At 47.8% G+C, this 12309-nt stretch overlaps 1 protein-coding gene across 1 annotated transcript; it reads right to left on the bottom strand.

The window, feature by feature from the left end:
* Positions 1–2174: 2174 nt before the first annotated feature.
* Positions 2175–10442, bottom strand: CCT4 (chaperonin containing TCP1 subunit 4). The gene is made up of 14 exons (XM_057423352.1): positions 10262–10442; positions 9622–9674; positions 8842–8931; positions 7890–7998; positions 6546–6688; positions 5757–5878; positions 5536–5668; positions 5048–5187; positions 4676–4772; positions 4272–4382; positions 3777–3907; positions 3443–3677; positions 2680–2793; positions 2175–2395 (listed from the first exon to the last, which is right to left on the bottom strand). Exons 1-14 carry the CDS (start codon positions 10377–10379, stop codon positions 2378–2380), a joined length of 1614 nt encoding a protein of 537 aa, XP_057279335.1. The 5' UTR covers positions 10380–10442; the 3' UTR covers positions 2175–2377.
* Positions 10443–12309: the final 1867 nt, after the last annotated feature.

Below are 12309 nucleotides of genomic sequence, written 5' to 3'. Positions count from 1 at the left end.
ACACGACCAAGGAAGCGAGTTTCAACAGCCGTTACAAAGGCACCATCCGCCTCCTCCTGAGCCCATCGCGTATGAACCTGCCGGCTCCCTCCTCGATCCGCAGAGCGATCCCAAGCTCTTCCCGGCTCTGGCCATCGCCAGTTCTTAGCTCCGCTCTCCCAACCCCGGCCGCTCCAAGCTCATTAAGGGATTGGTGCCGCACAGGCGGGACCAGCTGCCGGGTGTTTGTGCCTGTCTCTGCCCTGTGCCACGCCGCTGCCAGGAGCTGCAAAGGCTCCGATGGCTCCGGCGCAGCAGCCCCGGTGCAGGGCGGGTTAAGGCGAGCCCCTAATCCCGCCTCCCCCCGCTGCTCCACAACCGGTAACGGCGCTTTCCGCGCCCGGCGGTACCTGCGCGGCGGCGGAGGGCGGCGGCTCCCGCTCGTAGAGCGCGGCAGGGGCGCGGGTGCGCGGGTCCAGCGGGGTGCGCAGGCAGGCGGCGGCCAAGCGCGCTGCGCGGTGCCCCGCGTCCATCCCCGCGGGCAGCGCCGGCCGGAGCTGGGGCCCGCTCCGCCCCGCTGGAGGCGGCCCCTTGGGCGGAAGCGGGACCGCTTCATCCGGCCCGGCCCGGCCCCACTCCTCCGCGGGGCAGCGCGGCTCCGAGGCGGTGGAGCCCGCGGGGAGGCGGCAGCAGCTCAAGCCCCTTGCCGCAGCACTCTCCGGGCCGCCTGCGGGGACACTGCTGTGGCTCCGTGTCCTCGTCTGCACACTGGGCTTGATTTACGCTGCTGTAGGTGAGCGTGATGTGGTTTAGTCGGAACTTGCACCTCTCCTTAACAACCCACGGTTTTTACCTCCTCAGGTTATGACTCTTCTCCCGTTTTCGTGTGTGCTGCACATAAACGACAACAGGATAAAAGTAAATTGGGAGCAGCAGATTTTCCACCGCCTCTGCAGAGGTGTTAATGACCGGTGCGCCTATTTATTGCATTGAAATTACAAATACTTGTTATGTAAAGACACAGAGGGAAGGATTGAACCCCACACCCTGGTGGTTGTAAATCTTGTCAAGAACTGGAAGTTTAGTCAAAGTGAACACCTGAACTAGAAGAAATCACTACTGGATCTAATCCTGTGGGGTAAGGTGGTATTTGGGATGCTCATGTTAGATATATGTAAGTGCGTTACTGTGAGGGTGCTGATGTGCTGGTACAGGGTGCCCAGAGAAGCTGTGGCTGCCCCATCCCTGGCAGTGTTCAAGGCCAGGTTGCATTTGGGGCTTGGAGGAACCTGCTCTAGTGGAAGGTGTCCCTGCCTGTGGCAGGGGTTGGAACTGGATGATTTTGAGGTCCTTTCCAACCCAAACCATTCTGTGATTTTAAACGGCCTCTAGTGTGTGGTAATTCATGCACAGCAGTAATGGCCTAAATCATCTATTTATTAGTATTTGAATTATTCTGAGTGTTCCACTTAACTAAGTCATAGGAAAGTGCTTCAACAGTAGCCGGTCAGCAAAGTGGTGGAAGTTTACTCAAAACACACAGATCCAATCCATCATAAATGAGTGATGGAATGCGAGTCTGAGAGAAATACTGTCCTTCATAGAGAGGCATCTGGTCATCTCAGTACAGCAAGAATGAAAAGGTCAATTCAAACTTTCAGATGGGGTTTTCCTGGACAGAACTGGGAGCTGACCACCATGGTGCTGGAAGTAACCAAAGGAACCGTTATGGCTGTTCCAGGCAGATGCAGCCATTACCATCCCAAAGTGATTTCAAATAAATCCCTGTAACTACAGTAATACCATCCCTGCCTTTTCAGAACCAAGCTCAGTTTTGACCCTTGCACTCTGCTACTTGATGCAGTACAAAAAGCTGCGTGTGAAGACAGCCCTGTGTGATGCTCTGGGTTGTCAAAGGTCATTCCAGACCTCAGCAGTGACCAGAGCAAGGAATGCGATGCTGTTCTGAAGCGCCATCACTGCAGACACTCCCTTGTTCAAGCCAGGCATAGGTAAGGGAAATGAACCCACTGCAGTACATGTTACCAGAGTGTAAGTTTGAGGGTGTCTTTAGAATCTATTACAAGAGCTAATTACTCACTGTTAAACTTTCTAGAGCTAAAGCAGGACCATGTAGCACAGAAACCCAAATCTAACAAATTTATCTTATTTCTGGCAAAATGATAAAGCAAAGCCTCTGGTAGACTACTGCATGTTTATTGACAAACAGCATTTCCTCTTCCAAACCAGATTCTTACTGTTTTAAATTGACCTTCTGAAAGCACACAAGCCTTTGTGGACTTAAAAGACCATTCACACAGGCGCTTGTGGTGAGGAAATCATATTCCAGACTAGAGGGAAGGAGCTCAGGACACAGACCCCACGTTCCTCGTTCAGCTTAGCCTCGAGTGTTCACCTGCAAAGGACAGTTCACATAGTCAGGAGTGAGAAGACCATGGGGTAACTGGAACAAATACTTCTCTGCCTGAAGACCCTGGGTTTTCAGTCACTTTAACTCTTCATTTTAAAGCACAGTGTATATAATGCATTTCACTTTGTTACAATTGCAGTTATTAGACTATTTGGCCTTCTAAGTAGCACATAAACTAAGACTAATACACAGGAAACCTATTTTGAAGCACAGTAAAATTAGATAACTATTCTGGTGATTACACAAAACTCAATGCAAACACTCCTCACCACATCATCGATCTTCAGGATGCTGCGCACGGTTTCTGTCGCCAGAGTCAGGGCGCTCAAGGACACGAGCAGTGGCTGCACAACCAGCTCCTCCAGGATGTTGGAAATGCCACCCTACGAGAACAGGCAGCTTTTACTGTATGCAAGTCACTGCAGTGAGATTCAGTGAGTTTGCTTTTAGTAGAAGCCCCAGAAAGACAGCCAACTTGAAATCAGACTTGTATCAAGGGGCTCAAGCACTCAACTCCTGTTGAGGATGGAAGATGCGTACATGGGGGGGTACATTATGGTATGCACCTTCTCTCCCTGGGCATTTGACAGCCAGACATAATCAGCCAAGAGGAAAGACACAGTTAAGCCAGCTTAAACATGGTGGCAGTTCGGAAGAAGCCAGACACTGTCTTCCTCCTAACACACACACACACATAACTGGACGAGCTTTAAGATCCCTTCCAACCCAAACTATCCTGTGATTCTATATCCATTCCAAATATATCTATTTTCATAGGTGAAACAATGCTTTTGAAGAGAGACAGGAGGTTTCTTATTCCACAGGTACAACATTTAAGTATCTGCTATTACCAATACGCTGGTAAGCTGTTACAGCCTCAGAAAGCAAGCTATGATCTCCCCCAACACTCATTTTGGGGAGAACACCATTAATGAGATCCAAACCTGCCTCTCTCAGTCCAGCCCCAGTGCTGAGCATTTTAACACCCAAGTAGTTCGGTAGCCACACTATGCACACACAACTCCTGGTCACCTTTCTGACATTGATGCCAGCTGTTTTCTCCCCTTGGGCGTGCCTGTTTCTCAGCTCTGTCACTGTCGAGATGGGGTTGAGACCTGCATTTTCAGCCAGTGTTGAGGGGATGACTTCCAGCGCTTCTCCATAGGCACGGACGCAGTAAGCATCCATGCCCCGCAGCGTGCGAGCATACTCATTCAAGCGCAGCGCTAGCTCTATCTCAGGGGCTCCCCCTCCTGCAATCAAAGCTCTGTGGACAGAAGTGGAAATCAAACCTCAGCTCATGTAAGCGCACCTCGATTAGCTGTCTGTGTTATTAAATTACTGATTAACCGAATGCAGATGTTACCTTTTCTTAACTAAGCATCTTATGACACACAGGGCATCGTGAATTGAACGCTCGGCTTCTTCTAGAACGAGTTTGTTGGATCCACGTACCACGATGGTCACGGTTTTCCCAGGGTTTGTGCAGCCTGTGATCTGAAACATAAAACCAACTCTGAAGGCTAAATCTGGAGAAGGCTCTTTACCAGGGCCTGTAGGACAGGACGATGGAGAGTGGCTTTAAACTGACAGAGGGGAGATTTAGATTACACATTAGAAGTTCTTCCCTGTGAGGGTGCTGAGGTGCTGGCACAGGAAGGTGTCCCTGCCCATGGCAGGGGGTCGGGACTGGAGGTGCAAAACCACTCCACCACTGCACTTCCCGAGTCAGTGGTTACTCAGGGATTAGAAGTAGGTACTTCAATGTAGTAATTTCAGCAGTAAAACCCATAGAAGTTAGCAGATGTTACTAAAGTAGTTGGCAGATGTTAAGCAAGCATTAACACTCTAACACTCTCACCTTTACCAGCTTCCCAGAACCGTTCAAGTTGACCTCCTCTGCCAGCTCAGCAGACCCCAGCATGTCAGGAGTGAACTGGTCAATGTGAGCAACAGGCTTAGTTCCAATGGTCTGAAACAGGGGAGAAACAGTAATCAGAACTTGACTGCAGAGTCAGCAAACGACCTGTGTAATGTTCCTCTGCGTACTGGGCCCAAATGCAGTCGGGACTGTGGCTTTTACATCTGTCCTGAATCTTTCCAGAAGTGTGACTGCTCAACAGAACAGGAATGGGTTTTAGGGAAAAGTCTGCTCTTATGTTATAGGCAGGACACGAAACTTGTAAAACTGTCATAATAAACTGGCACTGGCCAAGTACTTAGTTTTGGGGTAAACTTTAACAGCCACTTTATAACTCACTTTACCTTACATATAAACTCAATGTCATCTCTTTCAATTTCTTTAACCACCATGATCTTCATTTTGTTCAGGAAATGAAGGGCTAGGTCACTGAGAGCATCCCTACAAACAAGAGGGAAGTAGTCAGTTCACAGTGCTTTTTTAGTAGCTGGTCTACCAGCAGTGCTAAATTCTTCAAACTACAAAGTAGGGATGTCATTAAACTCAAAATACAGACACCATCACTGCTTTCTGAAGGTGCTGTCACCATTATAGCCAGTCTGACACTCTGCCAAGTGTGACTGTTAGTACTGGGCTTCAATTTTCCAGGTATTCCAAACAATTCCAGCTGTTCCCCCCAACACATGCAGCAAGCCAGTACACTGGTATTAACATACCGCAGAATAGACTTCTGGATCAGCAGTACATTGCATCCAGCCTTCTTAATCTGCTTAACTAAATTTAGGATATAGACTCTCTCTTCACGTAGCACCCTGTCCATTTGGGCATAGTCAGAAACAACTACTTGGTTGTCCATCTATTTAAACAGAAATAAAGAGAAAAGTATTATGAGCAACTGCTGACTTTAAAAACAACTGTCAAGATGTTCCACATCCTTTAACTTAGGAGCCCCTGACTCAAAGCAAACAAGCACAGCAGTAAAATGTGTCTTGTTAGAGGTTATTTAAATGGTAATACTGGACTTTTGAACTGTTTTCTTCCTTATACCAACTACAAGTTCTTTAAGAGTTATGAGTATCCATGTATTACCCAGCAGAGCTTCATTACAGCTGTGGAACACGACTGGCATCACAACAGCTTGATAAAGTATGTTACTACATTTACATCTCCCAAATAGTGAAACAAAAGTCAAAATTTAACTTACATCTGTCTTGGGAGCAGACAAGCAGAACTGAATGAGGCCAATTTTAGCTTTTTCCACTCTGGTTACACCGGTATTTGCCACCTTCTGAGTCAAGACTAGTCCTTCAACCAGTTCACAATCGTCAATTGTGCCCCTGGAAACAAAAGCAGCCCATGATTTTAGGGCTTTGGGAAGCCGATTTCATAGGGACAACAGTCATCTAACTACAAATTGTTTCTTACCCCAACTTCTTAACAATCTTAATATCTCTGAGGTCCACGCTATTAGCTGTAGTTGGGTCAATCACCTTCATCACTGCGTCCACACTCATTGGAGAAAGTAAACTAGAATACTGGCACACAACCTAAGGGATTTAACAGCAAAGAGGAAAAAATGATGAGAAATTTGACACTGATAAACAGTTACTACAAAGTAACAGTCCTTGCATTTCAGTGTTTGACTTGTGAATTTTGAAACAAAGCTTGTTTTCCCTCCCTGCCCATCAACCAGATGCTTTAACATGGTATCTTGGGAATGACTGCTCCATTTAAAGGCAACGGCGGCTATGCTGGTGGCAAACCCCATGTTTAGGGACTTAGGGAAGAAAACTGGACTTTGCTTTCTGAGAATAAGACCTTTAAGAGCTTCCCAGATTAATATGCTATAAGGTAAACTAGTGCACACTTCTCTAGGTATTGAGGCTATATTAAGAGTTTCTGCGACATGAACACAAACTGCTGGCAAAAGCTCTCAGTGTCCCACCTGACTCTTCTGTTGCTGTTTTCAGTCAAAGCTTGCTTTTACATTGACAGTCCACATCTGTGCTCACCAAATACTTCAGACTGAAATGCACTCTGTTTCAATTTACTCTGGATCAACCACAGCTTTCTGAGAAAGGCTAAGGGAAGGCAGCCAATGTCTGAAAACCAGCGGGGTTTGTGATGCACAGGATATTCTTAATAAGTAAGGAGCAGCATAAAGTGGGGCAAGCTGAAAGGCTCAGCCGGTCTGACGTTCAGCATCAGCCATACCTTTGAGTTCAGGGCAGTAGTTGCACTGTTCAGCAAGGTTTCCCTGTCACTCAGTTCAACCGGCTGTGCCATGTTGGTCAGGACTTCAATACCTTTATCCAGAGCTTTCTGGAATGACTCTGAAATAATGGTGGGGTGAATTCCTGCGGGGAATACAAAAAGGCTGTTACAGACTCATGCTTTCAAACCAATCGTGTTTCCCTCACCCTCTCTTTCCATTTTAAGATTACAGACTCTCATGTCAGAATAATCTGAAGACATCTTAGCAAAACGCATTCTTCCTGAGTATATGGCCCCCGTTATTACTTTCCACTGTTAAAGCCGAGGAAAAAAGCTATAATGTTCCTAATAATCTGTCCTCACAGACAATCCCAGCACATCTCCTCACAGTGTCTGACATCTCAGCAACACCACACTTTCTCAACGTTTTCTTCACCACTGCCATTCCTAAAGTTGCCACTGTCCATGTAACACCTGTGAGGAGCTGGACAGTGGCTTTACTGGCGCTTTTCAGACTGTTTTCACACGGTTGTACATGCAGTTCCTTGATTTCTCTGGAATGTGTGATACACTCTGTATCTTTTCAGAGCAGGCAGCTTATGGGCAACTGTTAGACAGGCATTTTCTACCTACCTGCTCTGGTAGAGGATTAATAAACTGTAAGCAAACTGTTGGCAGGGACTAGAGGACACTAAGCACAATGGTGCCTATTGAGATTAGGAAAGTGTAAGTAAATTGCTATTAAGTCCAGATCTGAGACAGAGAAGAGCTGTGCAGATCCAGTCATCCTTGCTCTATTTCCAGTGCACACAGAAGCCTAATTGTTATGTGGTAGTACAGGTAACAAAGCTCCTGAACCGCACAGAAGAATGTCCTGAGCCAGTGGAACAGAGCCTACACTAACCATTGTGGTCTGCAATTCATGTTTTTCCCCTCACTAGACTTTCTCAAGGGAGAGGATAAATATGAAAAGTGTAAAAAAAAATAAAAAAATAAAAAAAAAAATCAAAAAACCTGCAAAATCACTGGTCCCAAATTCAATTTATACCTTCTTACATTCTCCTTCTGTCCATGCAAGAAGTACAGGTATAATCACAGTGAGCACGCAAATCACATCATCTAGGCACTATGTCCTGTATCAACAGCAATGCAGTCAATTAAAATACGCAGCTAAACAGATTTTTAATCCCAAGCGGAACACAAGTGAAACCTGAATGTGAAGACTCAAGTCACCTTTCACGTTTCAACTGGTAACAGCTACATTAGGCTCCATTATACATGTGCAAGCAGACAGAGAATTTAGCTACCTCCAGTCCCATTTCCATACTGAATATATACACTAACCTTTCTGAAGAAGTCTGGAACAGGCATCCAAAAGAGCTCCAGCGATGACAACAACAGATGTAGTGCCATCACCAGCTTCAATATCTTGTGCTTTTGACAGCTCTACCAACTAAAGGACAAATCATGATGAAAGTTTATATAATACTGCTATTTAACTGCAAACACTGACCATTACCAAAACAAGAGAGAGATTCAAGAGTGCAGCACTACTGACATCAACCTTGCTAACAGGACGGATCATGCACTGTCTAGTGGAAGGCGTCCCTGCCCATGGCAGGGGGTTGGAACTGGATGATCTAAGGTCCTTTCCAACCCAAACCATTCTGTGATTCTATGTATGAATCTATGATTTTCTGATTTGAAGTTTGTACCTTTTGCAACTTCCCATACTATTCTGGCTGAAATACAGCTACAGCAAAAACAAATCACTAACAGAAGCAAAGCAGCTTTTCTCCTAAGCTTAAAACTGATCATGCCTAGCACGGTTTAACTTTTTCTTTCCTGTAGGAGGGTCATAGGAAGTTCATTTCCCTCTCCAACCACAATCAAATCTAAGAGGCCTACATTTAACACCTCAGAAGATCAGGCTGCTGTCTCCTCACACCATCTGACCATAACAGAACTCATTCTCTTCTATCTTAGCACTTTGGGACATCACTAACACTTCTTTCTTAAATGAGAGATGTTACTAAATGAGAAGGTTTATTAAGTGAGAGATGAAGATTCTTTAATGTCTTAAAACACAGCCAGAGGAACTGTGCATGAGGAATACTGGAACACTTCGGCACATCTTGCAATCAAAATAAATGTTCCTGGAGCACACTGCTCTTGCTCTGTATCACTAGAGGTAACGCTCCTCAAGTCCACACAAATTGTTTCTATGGGGTCTTGTCCCAGAAATTAAGCTCTAACAGGTATCATTTTCTGATTAATAGACAAAAAAGCCACTCACCATTTTGGCTGCAGGGTGCAGGACCTGCATTTGTTTCAGGATCGTAGCACCATCATTAGTGATTGTTACATCTCCTTTAGCATCCTGAATCTGAGCAGAGGGAGAAGAAACACAGTTCTGATAAGTAACTATGAATCTTTCATTTAATTTGATACTCAATGTAAATATGTTTCCTGACAACACTGTTTCTCAAACTCAGATGTGCATTTAGCTCCCACTTTCCCTTAAATAAATGAAGTCTGGAAAAGAACTTCAAGGCTAAAGATGGCATCCTATAATAGATGCCTATTATATAGAAGGACATGAAGCTGTTGGAGCTAGTCCAGAGGAGGCCACGAGGATGATCAGGGGCTGGAGCACAGTTGGGGCTGTTCAGCCTGGAGAAGAGAAGGCTGCGTGGAGATCTCATAGCAGCTTCCAGTGTCTGAAGGGGGCTACAAGGATGCTGGGGAGGGACTCTTCATCAGGGACTGCAGTGACAGGACAAGGGGTGACGGGTTCAAACTTAAACATGGGAAGTTCAGGTTAGGTATAAGGAAGAAGTTCTTTACTGTGAGGGTGGTGAGGCACTGGAACAGGCTGCCCAAAGAAGTGGTAAACGCTCCATCCCTGGCAGTGTTCAAGGCCAGGCTGGACAGAGCCTTGGGTGACATGGTTTAGTGTGAGGTGTCCCTGCCCATGGCAGGGGGTTGGAACTGCATGATCTTAAGGTCCTTTCCAACCCTAACTATTCTATGCACAGTAAGCTTGATGCTTTAAGAACCTAAGTATAAAGTTTACCATTTTATCCATTCCTTTTGGTCCAAGGCTTGTTCTAATTGCATCGGCAACAGCTAGGAAGAGAGAAACAACAAGTCTGCAAGTTGATCTAAAGAATTACAGTCACTTGCTCCATCATTCTAGCCATTCTTTCTAAGAAGGTGTCTCCCAGCAGTAAGTAGTTCCCAGTTATCCCCCCAGCAGTGCAACATCCTTCACAGTAGAATGACACAAAGCATTGCAATACCAGGTCTGATTTACAAGGCTTTTCTTCAACAGTTAACACCCGATCACTTGACTGCAGCCATTTTAAAACGGAGTAATAACAGAGACGCGCTATACACCAAGTAACCCGACCAAGGCTCCTGTCAAACGCCGAACACAGCACCCCCAACACTCCCTGGCCTCATCCCGGGAATTCCCTGCCGTTAGCGCTCCCAGGAACACCTCCGGCTGACACAAAACCGGGATCGTATGGCCGGCGGAAACACAACGGGAGCGTCTGCGCCCCAACGAGGGCACCAGGCGGGGCGATGCCAGCCTTCAGCACCCCTCCGGTGTGCCAGAGGCCCCTCACAGCGCAGCAGAGGGAACCCTGCGGGAAGCCGGTGGCCGCTTCCCCTCAGCACCGGGCGCGGGCCGCTCCGGCCTCCCCCCTCACCTTTGCCGGCAGCGATGTTGCTGAAGCGGATCTGGGAGGGCTTGTCCCGGTCCTGGTAGGTGCCCCTGGCTCGGTTCCCGCCGCCGCCATGGCCCTTGGCGCCCGTGTTCTCCGGCATCGCGCCGATGGACGCGGATGAGCCCCGCGGTACCGGCTGCTCCAACGGGAACCTTCCAGAAGGCACCGCCGCCGCCCGCCGCCTCAGCACGACGCGACGGGTCCTTCCGGCCGGCGCCAGCCGTGTCGTCACCCAAGAAGGCTGCCCGTGCGCGCCTGCGCGCTCTACCCGGAAAGGCAATCCCGTGCCTGCAGGCGAACGGCGCAGACACCTACACACTCGCTGCCGCTTGTAGAATGAACGGCGCGGGGGCCTTGCGAGGTTTCCCGCCCGCCGCCGTGGCCGCTGGGGGGCGAAGGGGCGCGGCCGGCGTGAGGGGAGGAGGCGGGAAGCGGCTGTGGTGGAGGGGTCGGTGAGGGTGTAGGTGTTTGTACCGACAGCGGTATCGGTATCTGAGGGGTTCCTCTGCCCCGGCGGCACCCCGCCGCCTGTCCCCACCCTCAGTGTGACCCTCGGCCGGAGCTGGGGCCGTGGAGAGCGCAGTAGCAGGGGTACGTGGGTTTCCTCATCACTGAAGTGGCTGGTGAAAGGGGCCCGCTGGCGGGCTGGGCAGCCTGAGGGAAGGCGTTTCCTGAGGGGACCTGCGGCTATGAGGAGGGATAACTCTCCTCATGTCAATGACCGTGAAATCACTGGGCTGTCCTCAGCTGTGTGGCATTCAGCTGCACAGTTAGGGACGTTGGATGGGGCTCTTGCAAAGCACTTGGTGCCACATAAACCACTAGTGGTGGATGGAGTGCATCTGTAACTCGGTGTCCTTTCTGGTCTCACCCAGGGCTAGACGGGCCCGATCTTCTGCCTTTATTTTCCCTGTATTTTCCCCTCCTAAGCCCAAGAGCAGCTCTGCTATTCCAGCTGTGGTGGGCAGGGCTTGAGCACTTGGTTGGTTTAATGTTTTGCAGAACCTGCTGCCAAATAGGGGGTTTGAGCAGTAGGTTTGTCACCAAGTGAAAGTAAAGTTGAATTAAAGGGAAAGACAGAAGCAATGTATGTTTTCATAACATGCTGATCTTCCCATGTGTCTGAGGGACTCAGTTCAGCTTGTGTCAGCATGGTAGGAAGACAGGCTTTATCATCAATAAAACCAATATTAGTGTAAAAGATAGCTTACACCTCTTAGGATGATACTGCCTTGAGTGCTATGTTGATACAAGGAGCTTCTGTACACTTGTCTTCTGGGGGCAATTCCTAAGTAGCTATTTAAATGCTACCCTTCATGTCGAACAGGATGCAGACATGAGATGGATTAGATGTGAAGTGTGTACTTGAATCCACAGAGGGAATTCATTTTGTACTGTGATGAAAGCAAGACACAAAGTAAGGCACAAAAGAGCTCTGAGAGAAAAATACCCAGTATCTAAACCAGGTAGGTTTTTATGGCATTTCTCTTTCTGACTGGATGTGAGGAGCCAGGATTCGTAATACTGCAGTGCCAGTGAAGTGCTCTTGTGTAGGCACAGTTGTATAAGAAACCTGCCCCTGCACTAGTGAGGTGCTGCTAAGACAGTCTGTTGTAAGAAACAGGCCAAGGGTGTGAGCTCTTGAGCTTGTTTTCCATTTCTGAGTATCTGTAGCAGGAGCTCCCTACAAGTGAAACATGGAATTGGCTGCCCAGGGAAGTGACAAATGTTCCATCCCTGGCGGTGTTCAAGGCCAGGTTGGACAGAGCCTTGGGTGACATGGTTTAGTGTGAGGTGTCCCTGCCCATGGCAGGGGGGTTGGAACTGGATGATCTTAAGGTCCTTTCCAACCCTAACTATTCTGTGATTCTATGTCCTCGTGGTGAGCAGTATTCTAGTGCCAGCAACAACTTTATGTGGTGATACACAGAAATCAAGCACTTGGACAGTTCTGTTCTTGGAAAGAAAGGAAAAAAATTTTACAGTCACATTATTTCATCACCTCTAAACAATTTTTAGTAGGTTTTTAT

This window comes from Pezoporus wallicus, unplaced genomic scaffold (genome assembly GCF_028554395.1).
Source record: "Pezoporus wallicus isolate ANWC-B61680 ecotype Strahan unplaced genomic scaffold, APGP_CSIRO_Pwel_v1 contig_4191, whole genome shotgun sequence".
Classification (NCBI taxonomy): Eukaryota; Metazoa; Chordata; class Aves; order Psittaciformes; family Psittacidae; genus Pezoporus; species Pezoporus wallicus.
Note: the sequence above shows the minus strand (reverse complement) of the source record. Positions and strands in the feature narration are given on the sequence as shown.

What these genes read in the sequence shown, in the direction of transcription:
- CCT4 (XM_057423352.1), bottom strand. Translation starts at nt 10,379, where the DNA reads ATGCCGGAGAACACGGGCGCCAAGGGCCATGGCGGCGGCGGGAACCGA. An exon ending in TTCCAGACTTCTTCAGAAAG is followed by an intron (nt 6,689 to 7,889) that starts GTTAGTGTATAT and finishes TATTCCCCGCAG; the next exon opens with GAATTCACCCCACCATTATT. An exon ending in TGTCTGCTCCCAAGACAGAT is followed by an intron (nt 5,188 to 5,535) that starts GTAAGTTAAATT and finishes CTGTTTAAATAG; the next exon opens with ATGGACAACCAAGTAGTTGT.